General features: G+C 46.6%; 1 protein-coding gene across 1 annotated transcript in view; it reads right to left on the bottom strand.

Moving 5' to 3' along the window:
* Positions 1 to 26,199, bottom strand: part of KALRN (kalirin RhoGEF kinase) — a 396,845-nt gene that overhangs the window by 14,745 nt on the left and 355,901 nt on the right. The window contains exons 52-53 of the mRNA XM_077273330.1: positions 13,161 to 13,188; positions 161 to 326 (exon numbers count right to left, since the gene is read on the bottom strand). Of these exons, the coding sequence (XP_077129445.1) occupies positions 161 to 326; positions 13,161 to 13,188 (194 nt within the window). The remainder of the gene's footprint in view (positions 1 to 160; positions 327 to 13,160; positions 13,189 to 26,199) is intronic.

Raw genomic sequence — 26,199 nt, 5'->3', positions numbered from 1 at the left:
TGTGTTAGATTTGTACAGATATCCAACCTAACGTATTACCCTTCACTGACAGCAAGCAGAGATATTAAAATGTTACATTCCTGAAACACGTACACTTTACATTACATAGGACTGCAGCCATGCGTTGCTGATTAGCTAGAAGATATGAGGACGCACTCACCTGGACGTCATGGTGTAGGCGCTGCAGTCTCCATCCAGGATGCTCTGGTCTGGACCTCTCCATGTGATATTTGGCTTTGGTCGTCCGCACACTTTACAGCGCAGGGTCACAGTGTCGCCCACCACACAGATGATGTCAGCCAGGTTTAGGAGGAACTCCGGAGCCACTGTCCCAATCATAAACATAGGCACAAAGGTGATAGAGAATCCAGGTGTCACCTACAGCAGCCAATCACACTGCAGCATTCAACTCACCAGGAAATAAATACAGCAAGCCGATTGGATGCTGCAAAAAAGCTCCCAGAGTCAAACAATATATACCGGGAGCTGGATCAAGAGTATCTTCAACCCTCCAAAATGTCTCAGAACAGATACAGATTTTGGGTGCAGTCTCTGGTATCACCCCTATATCCATCCACTTGAGTTCAAAATGTTCCTTACGAATATCCCTCTTTTACCAGCAGGTCATTCTTAGGTCCGAAATCTGTATCTTGTTTACAGAGCTTCAAACCTTCTGCATAGTGTTTAATAGAAAAATGTTACCTATTTCCACCACTAGGGGGAGCTCCCTATATACAGATACATGATAAGATCCTGTCTGCAGTCACCACTAGGGGGAGCTCCCTGTATATAGAGATACATGATAAGATCCTGTCTGCAGTCACCACTAGGGGGAGCTCCCTGTATACAGAGATACATGATAAGATCCTGTCTGCAGTCACCACTAGGGGGAACTCCCTGTATACAGACATACATGATAAGATCCTGTCTGCAGCCACCACTAGGGGGAGCTCCCTGTATACAGAGATACATGATAAGATCCTGTCTGCAGTCACCACTAGGGGGAGCTCCCTGTATACAGAGATACATGATAAGATCCTGTCTGCAGCCACCACTAGGGGGAGCTCCCTGTATACAGAGATACATGATAAGATCCTGTCTGCAGTCACCACTAGGGGGAGCTCCCTATATACAGATACATAAGATCCTGTCTGCAGCCATCACTAGGGGGAGCTCCATGTATACAGAGATACATGATAAGATCCTGTCTGCAGCCACCACTAGGGGGAGCTCCCTGTATACAGAGATACATGATAAGATCTTGTCTGCAGTCACCACTAGGGGGAGCTCCCTGTATACAGATATGCATGATAAGATCCTGTCTGCAGCCACCACTAGGGGGAGCTCCCTATATACAGATACATGATAAGATCCTGTCTGCAGCCATCACTAGGGGGAGCTCTATGTATACAGAGATACTTGATAACATCCTGTCTGCAGCCACCACTAGGGGGAGCTCCCTGTATACAAAGATAGATGATAAGATCCTGTCTGCAGCCACCACTAGGGGGATCTCCCTGTATACAGAGATACATGATAAGATTCTGTCTGCAGCCACCACTAGAGGAAGCTCTCTGTATACAGAGATACATAAGATCCTATCTGCAGCCACCAATAGGGGGAGCTCCCTGTATACAGATATGCATGATAAGATCCTGTCTGCAGCCACCACTAGGGGGAGCTCCCTATATACAGATACATGATAAGATCCTGGCTGCAGCCACCACTAGGGGGAGCTCCCTGTATACAGAGATACATGATAAGATCCTGTCTGCAGTCACCACTAGGGGGAGCTCCCTGTATACAGAGATACATGATAAGATCCTGTCTGCAGCCACCACTAGGGGGAGCTCCCTGTATACAAAGATACATGATAAGATCCTGTCTGCAGCCACCACTAGGGGGATCTCCCTGTATACAGAGATACATAATAAGATCCTATCTGCAGCCACCACTAGGGGGAGCTCCCTGTATACAGAGATACATGATTAGATCCTGTCTGCAGCCACCACTAGGGGGAGCTCCGTGTATACAGAGATACATGATAAGATCCTGTCCGCAGTCACCACTAGGAGGAGCTCCCTGTATAGAGATGCATGATAAGATCCTGTCTGCAGCCACCACTAGGGGAGCTCCCTGTATACAGAGAAACATAATAACCTGTCTGCAGCCACCACTAGGGGGAGCTCCCTGTATACAGAGATACATGATAAGATCCTTTCTGCAGTCACCACTAGGGGGAGCTCCCTGTATACAGAGATACCTTATAAGATCCTGTCTGCAGTCACCACTAGGGGGAGCTCCCTGTATACAGAGATACATAAGATCCTGTCTGCACTCACCACTAGGGGGAGCTCCCTGTATACAGAGATACATAAGATCCTGTCTGCACTCACCACTAGGGGGAGCTCCCTGTATACAGAGATACATGATAAGATCCTGTCTGCAGTCACCACTAGGGGGAGCTCCCTGTATACAGAGATACATGATAAGATCCTGTCTGCAGTCACCACTAGGGGGAGCTCCCTGTATACAGAGATACATGATAAGATTCTGTCTGCAGTCACCACTAGGGGGATCTCCCTGTATACAGAGATACATGATAAGATCCTATCTGCAGCCACCACTAGGGGGAGTGTTATGACCCCAATGGCGAGGGTCTCAGAGGAACGTGGAAGTCTGCAGAATACAAAAATCCAGCTCATAGGGCAGTGGTAACTGGGTTGACCATATATCTACTCCTAACGCCAACACTAGAAGTAGCCGGGGATCATTCCTACGTTGATTCTAGATGACACGCGCCAGCCGGAGAATCTAGCTACCCCTAGTAGAGGAAAACAAAGACCTTTCTTGCCTCCAGAGAAGGGGACCCCAAAGCTGGATAGAAGCCCCCCACAAATAATGACGGTGAGGTAAGAGGAAATGACAAACACAGAAATGAACCAGGTTTAGCACAGAGAGGCCCGCTCACTGATAGCAGAATAAAGAAAGGTAACTTATATGGTCAACAAAAACCCTATCAAAATCCACACTGGAAATTCAAGAACCCCCGAACCGTCTAACGGTCCGGGGGGAGAACACCAGCCCCCTAGAGCTTCCAGCAAAGGTCAGGATATAGATTTGGAACAAGCTGGACAAAAATACAAAACCAAAACAAATAGCAAAAAGCAAAAGGCAGACTTAGCTGATATAACTGGAACCAGGATCAGTAGACAAGAGCACAGCAGACTAGCTCTGATAACTACGTTGCCAGGCATTGAACTGAAGGTCCAGGGAGCTTAAATAGCAACACCCCTAACTAACGACCCAGGTGCGGATAAAAGGAATGACAGAAAAACCAGAGTCAAAAAACTAGTAACCACTAGAGGGAGCAAAAAGCAAATACACAACAGTACCCCCCCCTTAGTGAGGGGTCACCGAACCCTCACCACGACCACCAGGGCGATCAGGATGAGCGGCATGAAAGGCACGAACTAAATCGGCCGCATGAACATCAGAGGCGACCACCCAGGAATTATCCTCCTGACCATAGCCCTTCCACTTGACCAGGTACTGAAGCCTCCGCCTGGAGAGGCGAGAATCCAAGATCTTCTCCACCACGTACTCCAACTCGCCCTCAACCAACACCGGAGCAGGAGGCTCAGCAGAAGGAACTACAGGCACAATGTACCGCCGCAACAAGGACCTATGAAATACATTGTGAATAGCAAACGACACAGGAAGATCCAGACGAAAAGATACAGGATTAAGGATTTCCAATATCTTGTAAGGCCCAATAAAACGAGGTTTAAATTTGGGAGAGGAGACCTTCATAGGAACAAAGCGGGAAGAAAGCCACACCAAATCCCCAACGCGTAGTCGGGGACCCACACCGCGGCGGCGGTTGGCAAAGCGCTGAGCCTTCTCCTGTGACAACTTCAAGTTGTCCACCACATGATTCCAGATCTGCTGCAACCTATCCACCACAGAATCCACCCCAGGACAGTCAGAAGGCTCCACATGACCCGAAGAAAAGCGAGGATGGAAACCAGAGTTGCAGAAAAAAGGCGAAACCAAGGTGGCGGAACTAGCCCGATTATTAAGGGCAAACTCAGCCAACGGCAAGAATGTCACCCAATCGTCCTGATCAGCAGAGACAAAACACCTCAAATAAGCCTCCAAAGTCTGATTGGTTCGCTCCGTCTGTCCATTAGTCTGAGGATGGAAAGCAGACGAAAACGACAAATCAATGCCCATCCTACTACAAAAGGATCGCCAGAACCTGGAAACGAACTGGGATCCTCTGTCTGACACAATATTCTCAGGGATGCCGTGCAAACGAACCACGTTCTGGAAAAACACAGGAACCAGATCGGAAGAGGAAGGCAGCTTAGGCAAAGGAACCAAATGGACCATCTTGGAGAAGCGATCACATATCACCCAGATAACGGACATGCCCTGAGATAGCGGAAGATCAGAAATGAAATCCATGGAGATATGTGTCCAAGGTCTCTTCGGGACAGGCAAGGGCAAGAGCAAACCGCTGGCACGAGAACAGCAAGGCTTAGCTCGAGCACAAGTCCCACAGGACTGCACAAATGACCGCACATCCCTTGACAAGGAAGGCCACCAAAAGGACCTGGCCACCAGATCTCTGGTGCCAAAAATTCCCGGGTGACCTGCCAACACCGAGGAATGAACCTCGGAAATGACTCTGCTGGTCCACTTATCCGGGACAAACAGTCTGTCAGGTGGACAAGTGTCATGATCTCTGCAGGCAGAGATCATAGCAAGCCTATAGAGGGACAAGCTCTCGGAAGATGGAACTATACTGACCATGAACTAAGCCTGCCGCGCAACTAGAAATAGCCAGGTAGCATTTCCTATTTATTGCTAGATGCCCAGCTCTGGCCTAAGACCTAAATAGCTAGCAGAGGGAAATATAAGACCTGGCTCACCTCTAGAGAAATATTCCAAAGAAGACCGTAGCCCCCCACATATAATGACGGTGAGTTCAGATGAAACAACAAACGCAGCAGGAAAATAGTCTTTAGCAAATTTGAGGTCCGCTTACTAGATAGCAGAAGACAGATAGTATACTTTCATGGTCAGCAGAAAAACACTAACAAAACACCATCCAGAGATTACCTTAAACTCTGGCATTAACTCATAACACCAGAGTAGCAATCCCTGATCAACGAGAGCTTTCCAGACACAGTAACAAAACTTCAGCTGTGAACTGGAACAAATAGGCAAAACGAAACATGGACAAAAGTCCAACTTATCTAGTAGTTGTCAGAAGCAGGAACAAGCACTGAGAGGCATCAGATAACATTGTTGACCGGCAAGAAACCACCAGAGAAATGAGCTTAAATAGCGACACCCACTACTGATGGAAACAGGTGAAACAGGAAAGAGGATGACAAGTCCAATTCCACAAGCGGCCACCGGGGGAGCCCAGAATCCAAATTCACAACAGTACCCCCCCCTCAAGGAGGGGGCACCGAACCCTCACCAGATCCACCAGGGCGACCAGGATGAGCCCTATGGAAGGCACGAACAAGATCTGAAGCATGAACATCAGATGCATTGACCCAAGAATTATCCTCCTGGCCGTAACCCTTCCAATTGACCAGATACTGGAGTCTCCGTCTGGAAACACGAGAGTCCAAAATTTTCTCCACAACGTACTCCAACTCACCCTCCACCAACACCGGAGCAGGAGGCTCAACTGAAGGTACAACAGGTACCTCATACCTGCGCAATAACGACCGATGAAAAACGTTATGAATGGAAAAGGACGCAGGGAGGTCCAAACGGAAAGAAACTGGATTAAGAATCTCCAATATTCTATAAGGGCCGATGAACCGAGGTTTAAACTTAGGAGAAGAGACCCTCATAGGGACAAAACGAGAAGACAACCACACCAAATCTCCAACACAAAGCCGAGAACCAACACGACGATGACGGTTGGCAAAACGCTGAGTCTTCTCCTGGGACAACTTCAAATTGTCCATAACCTGCCCCCAGATGTGATGCAATCTCTCCACCACCGCATCCACTCCAGGACAATCCGAGGATTCCACCTGACCGGAGGAAAATCGAGGGTGAAACCCCGAATTACAGAAAAACGGGGACACCAAGGTGGAAGAGCTGGCCCGATTATTGAGGGCGAACTCTGCCAATGGCAAAAAAGCAACCCAATCATCCTGGTCAGCAGAGACAAAACACCTCAGATATGTCTCCAGGGTCTGATTAGTCCGCTCGGTCTGGCCATTAGTCTGAGGGTGAAAAGCAGATGAAAAAGACAAATCTATGCCCATCCTAGCACAGAATGCCCGCCAAAATCTAGACACAAATTGGGTACCTCTGTCAGAAACAATATTCTCAGGAATACCGTGCAATCGGACAACATTCTGAAAAAACAGAGGAACCAACTCAGAAGAAGAAGGCAACTTGGGCAGAGGAACCAAATGGACCATTTTAGAGAAACGGTCACAGACCACCCAGATGACAGACATCTTCTGGGAAACAGGCAGATCTGAAATAAAATCCATCGAGATGTGTGTCCAAGGCCTCTTAGGAATAGGCAAGGGCAACAGCAGTCCGCTAGCCCGAGAACTACAAGACTTGGCCCGAGCACAAATGTCACATGACTGCACAAAGACTCGCACATCTCGTGACAGGGAAGGCCACCAGAAGGATCTTGCCACCAAATCCCTGGTACCAAAAATTCCGGGATGACCTGCCAATGCAGAAGAATGTACCTCAGAGATGACTCTACTGGTCCAATCATCCGGAACAAACAGTCTATCAGGCGGACAACGATCCGGTCTATCCGCCTGAAACTCTTGCAAGGACCGCCGCAGATCAGGAGAAACGGCCGACAAAATTACTCCCTCCCTAAGGATACCTGTGGGTTCAGCATTACCAGGAGAGTCCGGGTCAAAACTCCTAGAAAGGGCATCTGCCTTAACATTCTTAGAACCCGGTAGGTATGACACCACAAAATTAAAGCGAGAAAAAAATAAAGACCAGCGCGCCTGTCTAGGATTCAGGCGCCTGGCAGTCTCAAGATAAATCAAATTTTTGTGGTCAGTCAATACCACCACCTGATGCTTAGCCCCCTCTAGCCAATGGCGCCACTCCTCAAACGCCCACTTCATGGCCAAAAGCTCCCTATTCCCAACATCATAATTCCGCTCTGCGGGCGAAAATTTGCGAGAAAAGAAGGCACAAGGCCTAATGACGGAGCAGTCGGAACCTTTCTGCGACAACACTGCCCCAGCTCCGATCTCCGAAGCGTCAACCTCAACCTGAAAAGGCAGATTCACATCAGGCTGACGTAACACAGGGGCAGAGGCAAAACGGTGCTTAAGCTCCTGAAAGGCCTCTACAGCATGAGGGGACCAATTAGCAACATCAGCGCCATGTCTGGTCAAATCAGTCAGTGGTTTAACGACATCCGAAAAACCAGCAATAAATCGGCGGTAAAAGTTGGCAAAGCCCAAAAATCTCTGAAGACCCTTAAGAGAGGAGGGCTGAGTCCAGTCACAAATAGCTTGCACCTTGACGGGATCCATCTCAATGGAAGAGGGAGAAAAAATATACCCCAAAAAGGAAATTTTCTGGACCCCAAAAACGCACTTAGACCCCTTCACACATAAAGAATTAGACCGCAGAACCTGAAAAACTCTCCTGACCTGCTGGACATGAGAGTCCCAGTCATCAGAAAAAATCAGAATATCATCCAGATATATTATCATAAATTTATCCAGAAAATCGCGGAAAATATCATGCATAAAAGACTGGAAAACTGAAGGGGCATTAGAAAGACCAAAAGGCATGACCAAATACTCAAAGTGGCCCTCGGGCGTATTAAATGCGGTCTTCCACTCATCCCCCTGCCTGATCCGCACCAAATTATACGCCCCACGAAGATCAATTTTAGAGAACCACTTAGCACCCTCTATACGAGCAAACAAATCAGTAAGCAATGGCAATGGGTATTGGTACTTAACAGTGATCTTATTCAGAAGCCGATAATCAATACATGGTCTCAAAGAGCCGTCCTTTTTTGAGACAAAGAAAAACCCAGCTCCCAAGGGAGAAGAAGATGGACGAATATGTCCCTTTTCCAAAGACTCCTTTATATATTCCCGCATAGCAGCATGTTCCGGCACAGACAGATTAAACAAACGACCCTTTGGATATTTGCAACCCGGTATCAAATCTATGGCACAATCGCACTCACGGTGCGGAGGTAACGACCCAAGCTTGGGTTCGTCAAAGACGTCTTGATAATCAGAGAGGAACTCAGGGACTTCAGAGGGAATGGACGACGAAATAGAAACCAAAGGTAAGTCCCCATGAATACCCTTACATCCCCAGCTCAACACAGACATTGCTCTCCAGTCCAAGACTGGATTGTGAGACTGCAACCATGGCAATCCCAGTACCAAATCGTCATGTAAATTATACAGCACCAGGAAACGAATAATCTCCTGGTGATCCGGATTGATACGCATGGTTACTTGTGTCCAGTATTGTGGTTTATTATTAGCCAATGGGGTGGAGTCAATCCCCTTCAGAGGAATAAGAGTCTCCAAAGGCTCTAAATCAAAACCACAACGATTGGCAAAGGACCAATCCATAAGACTCAGAGCGGCGCCAGAGTCAACATAGGCGTCCGTGGCAATGGATGACAAAGAGCAAATCAGGGTTACAGACAAAATAAACTTAGACTGAATGGTGCCAATGGAAACAGACTTATCAAGCTTCTTTGTACGCCTAGAGCATGCTGATATAACATGAGTAGAATCCCCACAATAGAAGCACAATCCATTCTTCCGTCTAAAATTCTGTCGCTCGCTCCTGGACAGAATACTATCACACTGCATACTTTCTGGCGTCTTTTCCATAGACACCGCCAGATGGTGCACCGGTTTGCGCTCCCGCAGACGCCTATCAATCTGAATAGCCATTGTCATGGACTCATTCAGACCTGCAGGCACAGGGAACCCCACCATAACATCCTTAACGGCATCAGAGAGACCTTCTCTGAAAGTTGCCGCCAAGGCGCACTCATTCCACTGAGTAAGCACAGACCATTTACGGAATTTTTGGCAGTAAACCTCAGCTTCGTCTTGCCCCTGAGATAGTGCCATCAAAGTTTTTTCTGCCTGAAGTTCCAAATGAGGTTCCTCATAAAGCAAGCCCAAGGCCAGAAAAAACGCATCCACATCGCGCAACGCAGGATCCCCTGCTGGCAATGAGAAGGCCCAATCTTGAGGGTCACCCCTGAGCAAGGAAATCACAATCCTAACCTGCTGAGCAGGGTCTCCAGCTGAACGAGACTTCAGGGACAAATAAAGCTTACAATTATTTCGGAAATTCTGGAAGCTAGCTCTATTCCCTGTGAAGAACTCCGGCAAAGGAATTCTCGGCTCAGATACTGGAGCATGTACCACAAAATCTTGTAAATTTTGTACTTTCGTGATGAGATTATTCAAACCCGCAGTTACACTCTGAAGATCCATTATTGTCAGGTGCACACAGAGCCATACAGAGATTAGGAGGAGAGAGAGAAAAAAGACTGCAGCAAGGCAAACTGGAGGAAAAAAAAAAAAAAAAATTCCAGCAGACTTCTTATAACTCTCCTTTCTCAACCTGGGTCTTTAACACTTTATGGGCCGGTCAAACTGTCATGATCTCTGCAGGCAGAGATCATAGCAAGCCTATAGAGGGACAAGCTCTCGGAAGATGGAACTATACTGACCATGAACTAAGCCTGCCGCGCAACTAGAAATAGCCAGGTAGCATTTCCTATTTATTGCTAGATGCCCAGCTCTGGCCTAAGACCTAAATAGCTAGCAGAGGGAAATATAAGACCTGGCTCACCTCTAGAGAAATATTCCAAAGAAGACCGTAGCCCCCCACATATAATGACGGTGAGTTCAGATGAAACAACAAACGCAGCAGGAAAATAGTCTTTAGCAAATTTGAGGTCCGCTTACTAGATAGCAGAAGACAGATAGTATACTTTCATGGTCAGCAGAAAAACACTAACAAAACACCATCCAGAGATTACCTTAAACTCTGGCATTAACTCATAACACCAGAGTAGCAATCCCTGATCAACGAGAGCTTTCCAGACACAGTAACAAAACTTCAGCTGTGAACTGGAACAAATAGGCAAAACGAAACATGGACAAAAGTCCAACTTATCTAGTAGTTGTCAGAAGCAGGAACAAGCACTGAGAGGCATCAGATAACATTGTTGACCGGCAAGAAACCACCAGAGAAATGAGCTTAAATAGCGACACCCACTACTGATGGAACCAGGTGAAACAGGAAAGAGGATGACAAGTCCAATTCCACAAGCGGCCACCGGGGGAGCCCAGAATCCAAATTCACAACAGACAAGACTCAGGCCTATCAGCCTGAAATCTCTGCAACACACGTCGCAGATCCGGAGAAATAGCTGACAAGATAACTCCATCTTTAAGAATACCAACAGGATCAGCGACTCCAGGAGCATCAGGCACAAAGCTCCTAGAAAGAGCATCGGCCTTCACATTCTTTGAACCTGGTAAATACGAGACAACAAAATCAAAGCGGGAGAAAAACAATGACCAGCGGGCCTGTCTCGGATTAAGGCGTTTAGCAGACTCGAGATACATCAAATTTTTGTGATCAGTCAAGACCACCACACGATGCTTAGCACCCTCGAGCCAATGACGCCACTCCTCAAATGCCCATTTCATGGCCAACAACTCCCGATTGCCCACATCATAATTTCGCTCGGCACTCGAAAATTTCCTAGAGAAAAAGGCACAAGGCTTCATAACAGAGCAACCAGGGCCTCTCTGCGACAAAACGGCCCCTGCCCCAATCTCCGAAGCATCCACCTCAACCTGAAAGGGAAGTGAGACGTCAGGCTGGCACAAAACAGGCGCCGAAGTAAACCGGCGTTTCAACTCCTGGAAAGCCTCCACGGCAGCAGGAGCCCAGTTAGCTACATCGGAGCCCTTCTTGGTCATATCCGTCAAAGGTTTCACAATGCTAGAAAAATTAGCGATAAAACGACGGTAGAAGTTAGCGAAGCCCAAGAACTTCTGAAGACTCTTAACTGACGAGGGCTGAGTCCAATCAAGAATAGCTCGGACCTTGACTGGGTCCATCTCCACAGCAGAAGGGGAAAAAATGAACCCCAAAAAGGGAACCTTCTGTACACCAAAGAGACACTTTGAGCCCTTGACAAACAAAGAATTTTCACGCAAAATTTTAAAGACCATCCTGACCTGCTCCACACTTGTAATCAAGGTCTGGACATTCATGTCTGCAGCAAGCATAGCCACTCTGAGGTAAAGGGGAAGGAGAAAAAAAAACCTCAGAATCTTCTTTCTTATAATCCCTCTTCTGCAATGCATTAAACATTTAATACTGGCCTGGCAAACTGTTATGACCCCAATGGCGAGGGTCTCAGAGGAACGTGGAAGTCTGCAGAATACAAAAATCCAGCTCATAGGGCAGTGGTAACTGGGTTGACCATATATCTACTCCTAACGCCAACACTAGAAGTAGCCGGGGATCATTCCTACGTTGATTCTAGATGACACGCGCCAGCCGGAGAATCTAGCTACCCCTAGTAGAGGAAAACAAAGACCTTTCTTGCCTCCAGAGAAGGGGACCCCAAAGCTGGATAGAAGCCCCCCACAAATAATGACGGTGAGGTAAGAGGAAATGACAAACACAGAAATGAACCAGGTTTAGCACAGAGAGGCCCGCTCACTGATAGCAGAATAAAGAAAGGTAACTTATATGGTCAACAAAAACCCTATCAAAATCCACACTGGAAATTCAAGAACCCCCGAACCGTCTAACGGTCCGGGGGGAGAACACCAGCCCCCTAGAGCTTCCAGCAAAGGTCAGGATATAGATTTGGAACAAGCTGGACAAAAATACAAAACCAAAACAAATAGCAAAAAGCAAAAGGCAGACTTAGCTGATATAACTGGAACCAGGATCAGTAGACAAGAGCACAGCAGACTAGCTCTGATAACTACGTTGCCAGGCATTGAACTGAAGGTCCAGGGAGCTTAAATAGCAACACCCCTAACTAACGACCCAGGTGCGGATAAAAGGAATGACAGAAAAACCAGAGTCAAAAAACTAGTAACCACTAGAGGGAGCAAAAAGCAAATACACAACAGGGGAGCTCCCTGTATACAGAGATACATGATAAGATCCTGTCTGCAGCCACCACTAGGGAGAGCTCCCTGTATACAGAGATACATGATAAGATCCTGTCTGCAGTCACCACTAGGGGGAGCTCCGTGTATACAGAGATACATGATAAGATCCTGTCCGCAGTCACCACTAGGAGGAGCTCCCTGTATACAGAGAAACATAATAACCTGTCTGCAGCCACCACTAGGGGGAGCTCCCTGTATACAGAGATACATGATAAGATCCTTTCTGCAGTCACCACTAGGGGGAGCTCCCTGTATACAGAGATACCTTATAAGATCCTGTCTGCAGTCACCACTAGGGGGAGCCCCCTGTATACAGAGATACATAAGATCCTGTCTGCAGCCACCACTGGGGGAGCTCCCTGTATACAGAGATACATGATAAGATCCTGTCTGCAGTCACCACTAGGGGGAGCCCCCTGTATACAGAGATACATGATAAGATTCTCTGCAGTCACCGCTAGGGGGAGCTCCCTGTATACAGAGATACATGATAAGATTCTGTCTGCAGTCACCACTAGGGGGAGCTCCCTGTATACAGAGATACATGATAAGATTCTGTCTGCAGTCACCACTAGGGGGAGCTCCCTGTATACAGAGATACATAAGATCCTGTTTGCAGCCACCACTAGGGGGAGCACCCTGTATACAGAGATACATGATAAGATCCTGTCTGCAGTCACCACTAGGGGGAGCTGCCTGTATACAGAGATACATGATAAGATCCTGTCTGCAGCCACCACTAGGGGGAGCTCCCTGTATACAGAGATAATGTATAAAACTGCAGCCACCACTAGGGGGAGCTCTGTGTTGAGGGCTCTGTGCCACTGAGTGACCTAGTGGTTGATCATTCTCTGGGATTTATGTAATATGTGCCAGGGGGAGTCAGATGGACAAAGCAGTTAAATCTTCATTGTCGTCACTCACCTTCCTGTATGAAGTTTGGATTCATGATCTGAAAAAAAAAGGGAATTTCACTTGATAATGATGAGCTAACTGCCCCTCCGAGTGTCTGTGCCAACAACAACCATAGGACACTAACCCTCTGACATGAGGCGTACATACAGTCCTGCTCATCGTTACTGGCCCCACATACAGTCCTGCTCTTCATTATTGGCCCCACAAACATTCCTGCTCCTCGTTATTGGCCCCACATACATTGCTGCTCCTTGTTATTGGCCCCCACATACAGTCCTGCTCTTCATTATTGGCCCCACATACAGTCCTGCTCATCGTTATTGGCCCCACATACAGTCCTGCTCATCGTTATTGGCCCCACATACATTCCTGCTCCTCGTTATTGGCCCCACATACATTCCTGCTCCTTGTTATTGGCCCCCACATACAGTCCTGCTCCTTGTTATTGGCCCCCACATACAGTCCTGCTCTTCATTATTGGCCCCACATTCCTGCTTCTTGTTATTGGCCCCCACATACAGTCCTGCTCCTTGTTATTGGCCCCCACATACAGTCCTGCTCTTCATTATTGGCACCACATTCCTGCTCGTTATTGGCCCCCACATACAGTCCTGCTCCTTGTTATTGGCCCCCACATACAGTCCTGCTCTTCATTATTGGCCCCCACATACAGTCCTGCTTCTGGTTATTGGCCCCCCAGTCCTGCTCATTGTTATTGGCCCCCACATACAGTCCTGCTCGTTATTGGCCCCCACACACAGTCCTGCTCTTCATTATTGGCCCCACATACAGTCCTGCTCCTCGTTATTGGCCCCCCTCATACAGTCCTGCTCATCGTTATTGGCTGCCACATACAGTCCTGCTCATCGTTATTGGCTCCTACATACAGTCCTGCTCATTGTTATTGGCCCCCACATACAGTCCTGCTCATCATTATTGGCCCCCACATACAATCCTGCTCATCGTTATTGACCCCACATACAGTCCTGCGCATCGTTATTGGCCCCCCACATACAGTCCTGCTCATCGTTATTGGCCCCCCACATACAGTCCTGCTCCTCGTTATTGGCCCCTACATACAGTCCTGCTCATCGTTATTGGCCTCCACATACAGTCCTGCTCATCATTATTGGCCCCCATGAAGTGTAAGTACATAATGAGGATTATCTACAGATTGTTTTTTTAACCATAAACTTTTTATTAATTTTAAATAAAGTCACATTTAACCACCATCTAGCTTCCAGTCATTGTACAATGTTACATAAATTTCCTCAATCATTTTTCAGCTAAATATAATAGTATTTTAACATAACTGAATATTATGGGAAAAAGAAGGTGTAGTGAAATATGTATAGGTATGATTGTGTGACTTGCAGTGATTTAGCATCTGCCCTGAAGGCTGCAAGTCTCACCAAGGTGTAATATGTATTATCCTAAAAAAAGCAGCCTTCTGTCTCCAATCTCACCAGGGGTCCTAGCTAAGGACCAGGAAGGAGAGGAAGCACTTCACACCTTCGGCTCTTTTGAAGAGAGATGTCAATTACAGCCTGACACTATCTATCTGTGAGAAACTTTTACACAGGGAATGCCAGAAGAAAATGATATATTCATTGGTGGAGTGGCCATGGTCCAATCAGAGACAAGCAATTATATCATCAACATGAGGGGCTGATCTAGAAATCTGACCTCCAGGGTGACTCTATAAATTAGACCTACACCCAAAGGGGGTTGTTCACAGATTGAGGGGCAGCCTAGCTGATGTGATCCAGTCCATATTCACCCCCCTGTTATGACCTGGTGGTTAGGAGCACCCAAAGTGACCTGATGGTTAAAACTGAAAACCTGGGACAAGCTCTGAGGAAGTGGTAACTCTACTGACCGCAATCCCTAATCTTATCACACACACTAGAAATAGCCGTGGAGCGTACCTAACTCTCCCTAGACGCCTCTTCACAGCCTAAGAACTAACTACCCCTAAAGATAGAAATAGCAGCCTACCTTGCCTCAGAGAAATTCCCCAAAGTAAAGGCAGCCCCCCACAAATATTAACTGTGAGTTAAGAGGGAAGTGACAAACACAGGAATGAAACAGATTTTAGCAAAGGAGGCCGAGTCTTCTCTAGAAAGACAGAGGATAGGAAAGGGAACTATGCGGTCAGTATAAAATACTACAAAAACCACGCAGAGTGTGCAAAAAGACCTCCACACCGACTCACGGTGTGGAGGTGCAGCTCTGCACCCCCAGAGCTTCCAGCTAGCAAGGAAATATCATAATAGCAGGCTGGACTGAAACATAGCATGTACTGAAAAATATATTCAAAAAACCAATAAACAGCAAATGACTAGCAAGGACTTAGCTTCTGCTGGAGTAGTCAGGTCATCTGAGAATTCCAAGAGAGATCTGAACCAGTACTGAGACATTGACAGCTGGCATGAACTAACGACCTGGGCAGAGTTAAATAGGGAAGCCAACAGCAGCAATAAACGAGGGCAGCTGAGAAAGCCAACCTCAAAGATCAGCAGTTCCACTCAAAGCCACCAGAGGGTGTCCAAGGGCAGAACTCACCAAAGTACCATTCACAACCACAGGAGGGAGCCCAAGAACGGAATTCACAACAGTACCCCCCCCCTTGAGGAGGGGTCACCGAACCCTCACCAGAGCCCCCAGGCCGATCAGGACGAGCCAAATGAAAGGCACGAACCAAATCGGCAGCATGGACATTGGAAGCAACAACCCAGGAATTATCCTCCTGACCATAGCCCTTCCATTTAACCAGGTACTGAAGCTTCCGTCTCGAAATACGAGAATCTAAAATCTTCTCCACCACATACTCCAACTCCCCCTCAACCAACACCGGAGCAGGAGGATCAACGGAAGGAACCATAGGCGCCACAGATCTCCGCAACAACGACCTATGGAACACATTATGGATGGCAAAAGAAGCTGGAAGGGCCAAACGAAACGACACAGGATTGATAATTTCAGAAATCTTATAAGGACCAATGAAACGAGGCTTGAACTTAGGAGAAGAAACCTTCATAGGAACATAACGAGAAGACAACCAAACCAAATCCCCAACACGAAGTCGGGGACCAACACAGCGACGGCGGTTAGCAAAATGTTGCGCCTTCTCCTGAGACAACGTCAAATTGTCCACCACGTGAGTCCAAATTTGTTGCAACCTGTCCACCACAGAATCCACACCAGGACAGTCAGAAGGCTCAACCTGCCCTGAAGAAAAACGAGGATGAAAACCAGAATTACAAAAAAAAGGCGAAACCAAAGTAGCAGAACTAGCCCGATTATTAAGGGCGAACTCGGCCAATGGCAAGAAGGTCACCCAATCATCCTGATCAGCAGAAACAAACCATCTCAGATAGGTTTCCAAGGTCTGATTGGTTCGTTCGGTTTGGCCATTTGTCTGAGGATGGAACGCTGAAGAAAAAGACAAATCAATGCCCATCTTAGCACAAAAGGACCGCCAAAACCTAGAAACAAATTGGGAACCTCTGTCCGACACAATGTTCTCCGGAATGCCATGCAAACGAACCACATGCTGAAAAAATAATGGAACCAAATCAGAGGAGGAAGGCAATTTAGGCAAGGGTACCAAATGGACCATTTTAGAAAACCGATCACAAACCACCCAGATGACAGACATCCTTTGAGAGACAGGAAGATCAGAAATAAAATCCATGGAAATATGTGTCCAGGGCCTCTTCGGGACAGGCAAAGGCAAAAGCAACCCACTGGCACGAGAACAGCAAGGTTTGGCCCGAGCACAAGTCCCACAGGACTGCACAAAAGAACGCACATCCCGTGACAAGGAAGGCCACCAAAAGGACCTGGCAACCAAATCTCTGGTACCAAAAATCCCAGGATGACCACCAGCCAACACTGAACAATGAACCTCAGAAATAACCCTACTAGTCCATCTATCAGGGACAAACAGTTTCTCCACTGGGCAGCGGTCAGGTCTATCAGCCTGAAACTCCTGCAGCACCCGCCGCAAATCAGGGGAGATGGCAGACAAAATCACCCCCTCTTTGAGAATACCAGCCGGCTCAGAGACTCCCAGAGAATCAGGCAAAAAACTCCTAGAAAGGGCATCAGCCTTCACATTCTTAGATCCCGGAAGGTATGAGACCACAAAATCGAAACGGGAGAAAAACAGTGACCATCGAGCCTGTCTAGGATTCAACCGCTTGGCGGACTCGAGGTAAGTCAGATTCTTGTGATCAGTCAGGACCACCACGCGATGTTTGGCTCCCTCAAGCCAATGTCGCCACTCCTCGAATGCCCACTTCATAGCCAACAACTCCCGATTGCCGACATCATAATTACGCTCAGTAGGCGAAAAATTTCTAGAAAAGAAAGCACACGGCTTCATCAAAGAGCCATCAGAACTTCTCTGAGACAAAACAGCCCCTGCCCCAATCTCAGAAGCATCAACCTCGACCTGAAAAGGGAGCAAAACATCTGGCTGACGCAACACAGGGGCCTAAGTAAAACGACGTTTAAGCTCCTGAAAAGCCTCAACGGCCGCAGGGGACCAGTTCACCACATCAGCGCTTTTCTTCGTCAAATCAGTCAAAGGCTTAAACACACTAGAAAAATTAGCGATGAAGTGACGATAAAAATTAGCAAAGCCCAGGAACTTCTGAAGACTCTTCACAGATGTAGGTTGAGTCCAATCATAAATGGCCTGAACTTTAACAGGGTTCATCTCGATAGTAGAAGGAGAAAAAATGAAGCCCAAAAATGAAACCTTCTGAACTCCAAAGAGGCATTTAGACCCCTTCACAAACAACGCATTAGCACGAAGGACCTGGAACACCATCCTGACCTGCCTTACATGGGACTCCCAATCATCCGAAAAGACCAAAATATCATCCAAATATACAATCATGAACCTATCCAGATACTTCCGGAAGATGTCGTGCATAAAGGACTGAAACACAGATGGGGCATTAGAAAGCCCGAATGGCATCACCAGGTACTCGAAATGGCCCTCGGGCGTATTAAATGCTGTTTTTCATTCATCGCCCTGTTTAATACGCACAAGATTATACGCCACTCGAAGGTCAATCTTGGTAAACCAACTAGCCCCCTTAATCCGAGCAAACAAATCAGACAACAGAGGCAAAGGGTACTGAAATTTGACCGTGATTTTATTGAGAAGGCGGTAATCTATACAGGGTCTCAGAGAGCCATCCTTCTTGGCCACAAAAAAGAACCCTGCTCCCAACGGTGACGAAGACGGGCGAATATGCCCTTTCTCCAAGGACTCCTTTATATAACTCCGCATAGCGGCGTGCTCTGGCACAGATAAATTGAAAAGTTGGCCCTTAGGGAACTTACTACCAGGAATCAAATTAATAGAGCAATCACAGTCCCTATGAGGAGGTAGGGCACTGGACTTGGGCTCATCAAATACATCCTGGTAATCCGACAAAAACTCAGGAACTTCAGAAGGAGTGGAAGAAGAAACTGACATCAAAGGAACATCACCATGTATCCCTTGACAACCCCAACTAGACACAGACATTGATTTCCAATCCAGTACTGGATTATGAACCTGTAACCATGGCAAACCCAACACGACAACATCATGCAAATTATGCAACACCAAAAAGCGAATATTTTCCTGATGTGCGGGAGCCATGCACATGGTCAGCTGAGTCCAGTACTGAGGTTTATTCTTGGCCAATGGCGTAGCATCAATCCCCCTTAAGGGAATAGGAATCTGCAAAGGCTCCAAGAAAAAACCACAGCGCCTGGCAAACTCCAAGTCCATCAAATTCAGAGCAGCGCCCGAATCCACAAATGCCATAACAGAGTAGGACGACAATGAGCAAATCAGAGAAACAGATAAGAGAAATTTAGGCTGCACAGTACTAATGGTGACAGACCTAGCGAACCTCTTAGTGCGCTTAGGACAATCAGAGATAGCATGAGAAGAGTCACCACAGTAAAAACACAGCCCATTCGGACGTCTGTATTCTTGCCGTTCAGCTCTGGTCAAAGTCCTATCACATTGCATAGGCTCAGGCCTCTGCTCAGAGGACACCGCCAAATGGTGCACAACTTTGCGCTCGCGCAAACGCCGATCAATCTGAATGGCCAAAGACATTGATTCATTCATACCAGCAGGCGTGGGGAACCCCACCATAACATCTTTAAGGGCTTCAGAAAGACCCTTTCTGAAAATTGCTGCTAGGGCACACTCATTCCATTGTGTAAGCACAGACCACTTTCTAAACTTCTGGCAATATACTTCTGCTTCATCCTGACCCTGACATAGAGTCAGCAAGATCTTTTCTGCCTGATCCACATAATTAGGTTCGTCATAAAGCAATCCAAGCGCTAGAAAAAATGCATCTACATTAAGCAATGCAGGATTTCCTGGCGCAAGGGAGAATGCCCAGTCTTGCGGGTCACCACGCAACAAAGAAATAACAATCTTTACTTGCTGAATGGGGTCCCCAGAGGAGCGGGGTTTCAGAGCAAGAAACAGTCTGCAATTATTTTTGAAATTCAAAAATTTAGATCTATCCCCAGAAAACAAATCAGGAATTGGAATTCTAGGCTCTAACATCGGATTCTTAACTACATAATCTTGAATACTCTGTACCCTGACAGCGAGTTGATCCAGACAAGAGGAGAAACCCTGAATATCCATATCTACACCTGAGTCCTGAACCACCCAGGGGTTAAGGGGAAAAGAAAGACAAAACAAGCAGCAAAGAAAAAATAAATTGACTCAGAACTTCTCTTTTCCCTCTTTTTAGATGCATTAACACTTTGTGGGCCAGCTGTACTGTTATGACCTGGTGGTTAGGAGCACCCAAAGTGACCTGATGGTTAAAACTGAAAACCTGGGACAAGCTCTGAGGAAGTGGTAACTACTGACCGCAATCCCTAATCCTATCACACACACTAGAAATAGCCGTGGAGCGTACCTAACTCTCCCTAGACGCCTCTTCACAGCCTAAGAGCTAACTACCACTAAAGATAGAAATAGCAGCCTACCTTGCCTCAGAGAAATTCCCCAAAGCAAAGGCAGCCCCCCACAAATATTAACTGTGAGTTAAGAGGGAAGTGACAAACACAGGAATGAAACAGATTTTAGCAAAGGAGGCCGAATCTTCTCTAGAAAGACAGAGGATAGGAAAGGGAACTATGCGGTCAGTATAAAAAACTACAAAAACCACACAGTGTGCAAAAAGACCTCCACACCGACTCACGGTGTGGAGGTGCAGCTCTGCACCCCCAGAGCTTCCAGCTAGCAAGGAAATATCATAATAGCAGGCTGGACTTAAACATAGCATGTACTGAAAAATATATTCAAAAAACCAATAAACAGCAAATGACTAGCAAGGACTTAGCTTCTGCTGGAGTAGTCAGGTCATCTGAGAATTCCAAGAGAGATCTGAACCAGTACTGAGACATTGACAGCTGGCATGAACTAACGACCTGGGCAGAGTTAAATAGGGAAGCCAACAGCAGCAATAAACGAGGGCAGCTGAGAAAGCCAACCTCAAAGATCAGCAGTTCCACTCAAAGCCACCAGAGGGTGTCCAAGGGCAGAACTCACCAAAGTACCATTCACAACCACAGGAGGGAGCCCGAGAACGGAATTCACAACCCCCCCCCCCCCCCCTCAGGGAGCAGAAGCAGACTACAAGTTAGCCATTTCTGTAAGTTTTCTCCTGTTTATTTTATACTGTTTTCCATATCAGTATGTCTTTTTATTACCATGTTTTTATACCTTTTTCTTTACTGTAAGCACTGTACCTTTTTTTGTATTAAGGCATAAAACTTTAACAAGTTGAACCTTGTACATCGTGTGCAGAATTATTAGGCAAATTGTATTTTAGAGGATTATTTTTATTATTGATCAACAACTATGTTCTCAATCAACCCAAAAGACTCATAAATATCAAAGCTTAATATTTTTGGAAGTTGGAGTGGGTTCTTTTAGATTTGGCTATCTTAGGAGGATATCGGTTTGTAGAGGTAACTATTACAGTGCAGAATTATTAGGCAACTTAATAAAAACCAAATATATTCCCATCTCACTTGTTTATTTTCACCAGGTAAACCAATGTAACTGCACAAAATTTAGAAATAAACATTTCTGACATGCAAAAACAAAACCCCCAAAAATGAGTGCCCAATATAGCCCCCTTTCTGTATGATGACACTCGGCAGCCTCCATCCATAGATTCTGTCAGTTGCTTGATCTGTTTACGACCAACATTGCGTGCAGCAGCCACCACAGCCTCCCAGACACTGTTCCGAGAGGTGGACTGTTTTTCGCCCTGTAGATCTCACATTTTATGAGGGACCACAGGTTCTCTATGGGGTTCAGATCAGGGGAACAAGGGGGCCATGTCATTATTTATTCTTCTTTGAGACCTTTACTGGCCAGCCACGCTGTGGAGTAGTTGGAGGCATGTGATGAAGCATTGTCCTGCATGAAAATCATGTTTTTCTTGAACGATACCAACTTCTTCCTGTACCACTGTTTGAAGTTGTCTTCCAGAAACTGGCAGTAGGTCTGGGAGTTGAGCTTCACTCCATCCTCAACCTGAAAAGGTCCCACAAGCTCATCTTTGATTATACCAGCCCATACCAGTCCCCCACCTCGCTGGTGTCTGAGTCGGAATGGAGCTCTCTGCCCTTTACTGATCCAGCCTCTGGCCCATCAAGAGTCACTCTCATTTCATCAGTCCATAAAACCTTTGAAAAGTCAGTCTTAAGATAAAATGTCAAGACTGGGCCAAGAAATATCTTATGTTTCTTGTTCACAGGTGGTCGTTTTTCAGCCTTCCTTACCTTGGCCATGTCCCTGAGTATCGCACACCTTGTGCTTTTTGTTACTCCAGTAATGTTGCAGCTCTGAAATATGGCAAAACTGGTGGCAAATGGCATCTTGGCAGCTTCACGCTTGATTTTCCTCAATTCATGGGCAGCTATTTTGCGCCTTTTTTGCCCAACACGCTTTTGCGACCCTGTTGGCTATTTGCCATGAAACGCTTGATTGTTCGGTGATCACGGTTCAAAAGTTTGGCAATTTCAACACTGCTGCATCCCTCTGCAAGACATCTCACAATTTTGGACTTTTCAGAGCCGTCAAATCTCTCTTCTGACCCATTTTGCCAAAGGAAAGGAAGTTGCCTAATAATTAAGCACACCTTATATAGGGTGTTGGTGTCATTAGACAACACCCCTCCTCATTACAGAGATGCACATCACCTGATTTACTTAACTGGTAGTTGGCTCCCAAGCCTGAACAGCGTGGAGTAGGACATGTATAAAAAGTATCATGCGAGCAACATACAACTTGCAGAATAATGCTGCACACAGTGTATGTTCTAAAGAATCTATAGCCTTAAACTGTTTGATCCTCCTGAGTGGCAGACAGTAGTAGTAATATTTCTGGGACTCATCGCCCCTGTATTCGGTGAGTGGTGGCAGCGTGTATGAGCGGGTGTGTGGCCTGGGTCGGTGTGTGATTTATGCTCCCATTACAGCATAGGACAGAGGTTGAATGCTGGACTGAGAGTGGGGAGATAGATTAACCTTTGCTGGCACAACCCCAAGTCACGTGCTGAGAGCGGACACATGACGAATTAGTGGCAGCATGGAGGGATCCGTGACAGAAGGGAAAAGGGAAGGGGTGATGACAACAGATTACTATACCCGTATTTTACCATGAATAGGTCTATTATATCTCTATGACCACAGTGTGTAGCCTGAATGATGGCCAGCTGTCCCATCTCCTGAGATATGATGTGTTATTGAAGGATGGAGCAACTATCTTCTCTGATAGACAGCTGTCATTCACCAAAACCACGATCTCAGTCAATGACGAACATTTGGGTTTTTTCCAATATCCTGAGATTTTAATTCTAGTAGTTATGAGGATGTGTGCAATCACCATCCTGAACTCGCAAGGAATCAAATCCCAGGTTGTGGTAAAATATGTGTGTGTATATGTGTATATATATATATATATATATATATATACACACAGGTCCTTCTCAAAAAGAGTGTTCCACAAACTTCATTCACCCCCCCCCCAGAGAGCAGAAAGCAAACTACCAGTTAGATAATTTCTGTAAGTTTCTCCTGTTTATTTTTATACTGTTTTGCATAAGTTGTATGTCTCATCATATTTTTATACCTTTTCTTACTGTAAGCACTGAACCGTTTTGTATTAAACTTTAACAAGTTGAGCCTTGAATGTTCTAAAAGAATCCATAGCCTAAGGTGTGTGAGCCTTTTGAGTGGTAGACATTATTAGTATTAATATTTCCGGGACTCATCGCCCGTGTATTCGATGAGTGGTGGCAGCGTGTATGAGCGGGTGTGTGGCCTGGGTCGGTGTGTGATTTATGCTCCCATTACAGCATAGGACACAGGTTGAATGCTGGACAGAGAGGGGAGATAGATTAACCCTTGCAGGCACAACCCAAGTCATGTGCTGAGAGTGGGTACGTGACAAATTAGTGACACCATGGAGTAAGCGATCGGTGACACAGGTCAATGGCCAGAAGTGCCTACTCCCTCCCAATCTTCATTGGGATGCCAGTATTTTGAGACAATAAATGAGAGATTGCCCCCCAGAGCCGCTCCACCTTATGGCAATCCCACCAGACATGTAACACATCTGCGTTGGTGTCTCTGCACCTCCGGCACACATATGGGGAGCTGCGGTAGGTCTTAGACAATCTGTTTGGTGCGAATACCACCTGTACAGCAGCTTTCTGGCGTTCTCCAGGTGGTTGGTGCACAGAGTGTGTCCCTATCATTGAGAATGACGTCCGCCATTGCCCCGGGGTGATCCCGCATTATAGATCCCTCTCCAATTTGTGGAGATACGAGTCCAGAGAGGGGAACATCTACTCCAGCATATGGTTGTAGCTTACGGACAGTGCTCTCATCTGCCACGCTGGAGCGAGGAGCATTGCGTATAATTTGGAGGGTTGTGAAACAATTTTTTTTCCTCCCTGCAGAAAATGTCTTATTTGTAAATATTTATAATGATCTTTATGTGGAAGGTGGTATCTCTCTCTGACCATAGAGAAGGGCAACAATGTTCCTCCTTCATACATGTCCCCAGTATATTGATCAGAATGCTCCACACTACCAGCGCTGCTCCCACCGTTGGTGGCAGACACCATTTTTTTTATCATCGCCGGGGTTAGGACCGGTTATGATATATAAGTAAAAAAACGATGCAACATTTGGGTATTTTATGAGATGTTTCTCGATTTCTATCCAAAGTCTGTTATCTTTATTATTCCAAATCAACCTCAGTTGTCCAAATATGGCTGCCCCATAATACCTCACCACTGAGGGGCAGCCCAGTCCCCCTTATATTAGGATGTATAATATGGCTGCCCTATAATACCTCACCACTGAGGGGCAGCCCAGTCCCCCTTATATTAGGATGTATAATATGGCTGCCCCATAATACCTCACCACTGAGGGGCAGCCCAGTCCCCCTTATATTAGGATGTATAATATGGCTGCCCTAGAATACCTCACCACTGAGGGGCAGCCCAGTCCCCCTTATATTAGGATGTATAATATGGCTGCCCCATAATACCTCACCACTGAGGGGCAGCCCAGTCCCCCTTATATTAGGATGTATAATATGGCTGCCCTATAATACCTCACCACTGAGGGGCAGCCCAGTCCCCCTTATATTAGGATGTATAATATGGCTGCCCTATAATACCTCACCACTGAGGGGAAGCCCAGTCCCCCTTATATTAGGATGTATAATATGGCTGCCCTATAATACCTCACCACTGAGGGGCAGCCCAGTCCCCCTTATATTAGGATGTATAATATGGCTGCCCCATAATACCTCACCACTGAGGGGCAGCCCAGTCCCCCTTATATTAGGATGTATAATATGGCTGCCCTATAATACCTCACCACTGAGGGGCAGCCCAGTCCCCCTTATATTAGGATGTATAATATGGCTGCCCTATAATACCTCACCACTGAGGGGAAGCCCAGTCCCCCTTATATTAGGATGTATAATATGGCTGCCCTATAGTACCTCACCACTGAGGGGCAGCCCAGTCCCCCTTATATTAGGATGTATAATATGGCTGCCCCATAATACCTCACCACTGAGGGGCAGTCCAGTCCCCCTTATATTAGGATGTATAATATGGCTGCCCCATAATACCTCACCACTGAGGGGCAGTCCAGTCCCCCTTATATTAGGATGTATAATATGGCTGCCCCATAATACCTCACCACTGAGGGGCAGCCCAGTCCCCCTTATATTAGGATGTATAATATGGCTTCCCCATAATACCTCACCACTGAGGGGCAGTCCAGTCCCCCTTATATTAGGATGTATAATATGGCTGCCCCATAATACCTCACCACTGAGGGGCAGCCCAGTCCCCCTTATATTAGGATGTATAATATGGCTGCCCCATAATACCTCACCACTGAGGGGCAGCCCAGTCCCCCTTATATTAGGATGTATAATATGGCTGCCCCATAATACCTCACCACTGAGGGGCAGTCCAGTCCCCCTTATATTAGGATGTATAATATGGCTGCCCTATAATACCTCACCACTGAGGGGCAGCTGTCATGATTCCCCAATGGCATGGGAACATAAGAAACACAAAAATAACAGACGAGCTCTCGGGTGATGGAAACTCAAGCTGACCGTGACCTAAATCTACCACACAACTAACAGTAGCCAGGAAGCATTCCTACGGCTGCCTAGATGCCATGCGCCAGCCGGAGAACTAACTACGCCTGGAAGAGGAAGGAACAGACCTGGCTTACCTCTAGTGAAATTCCCCAAAGATGATAGTAGCCCCCACATATATTAACGGTGAGTTCAGAGGAAAAGACATACACAGTATGAAGGTAGATTTAGCAAAGCGAGGTCCACTTACTAGATAGAGGAAGGATACAAAAGAGGACTTCACGGTCAGCTGAAAAACCCTTTCAAAAAACCCATCCTGAAATTACTTTAAGACTCCTGCGTCAACTCATG

Source organism: Ranitomeya variabilis, chromosome 7 (genome assembly GCF_051348905.1).
Source record: "Ranitomeya variabilis isolate aRanVar5 chromosome 7, aRanVar5.hap1, whole genome shotgun sequence".
In the NCBI taxonomy this organism is placed as follows: domain Eukaryota; kingdom Metazoa; phylum Chordata; class Amphibia; order Anura; family Dendrobatidae; genus Ranitomeya; species Ranitomeya variabilis.
The sequence above is the reverse complement of the archived record's forward strand: the minus strand, read 5'-3'. Positions and strand labels throughout refer to the sequence as shown.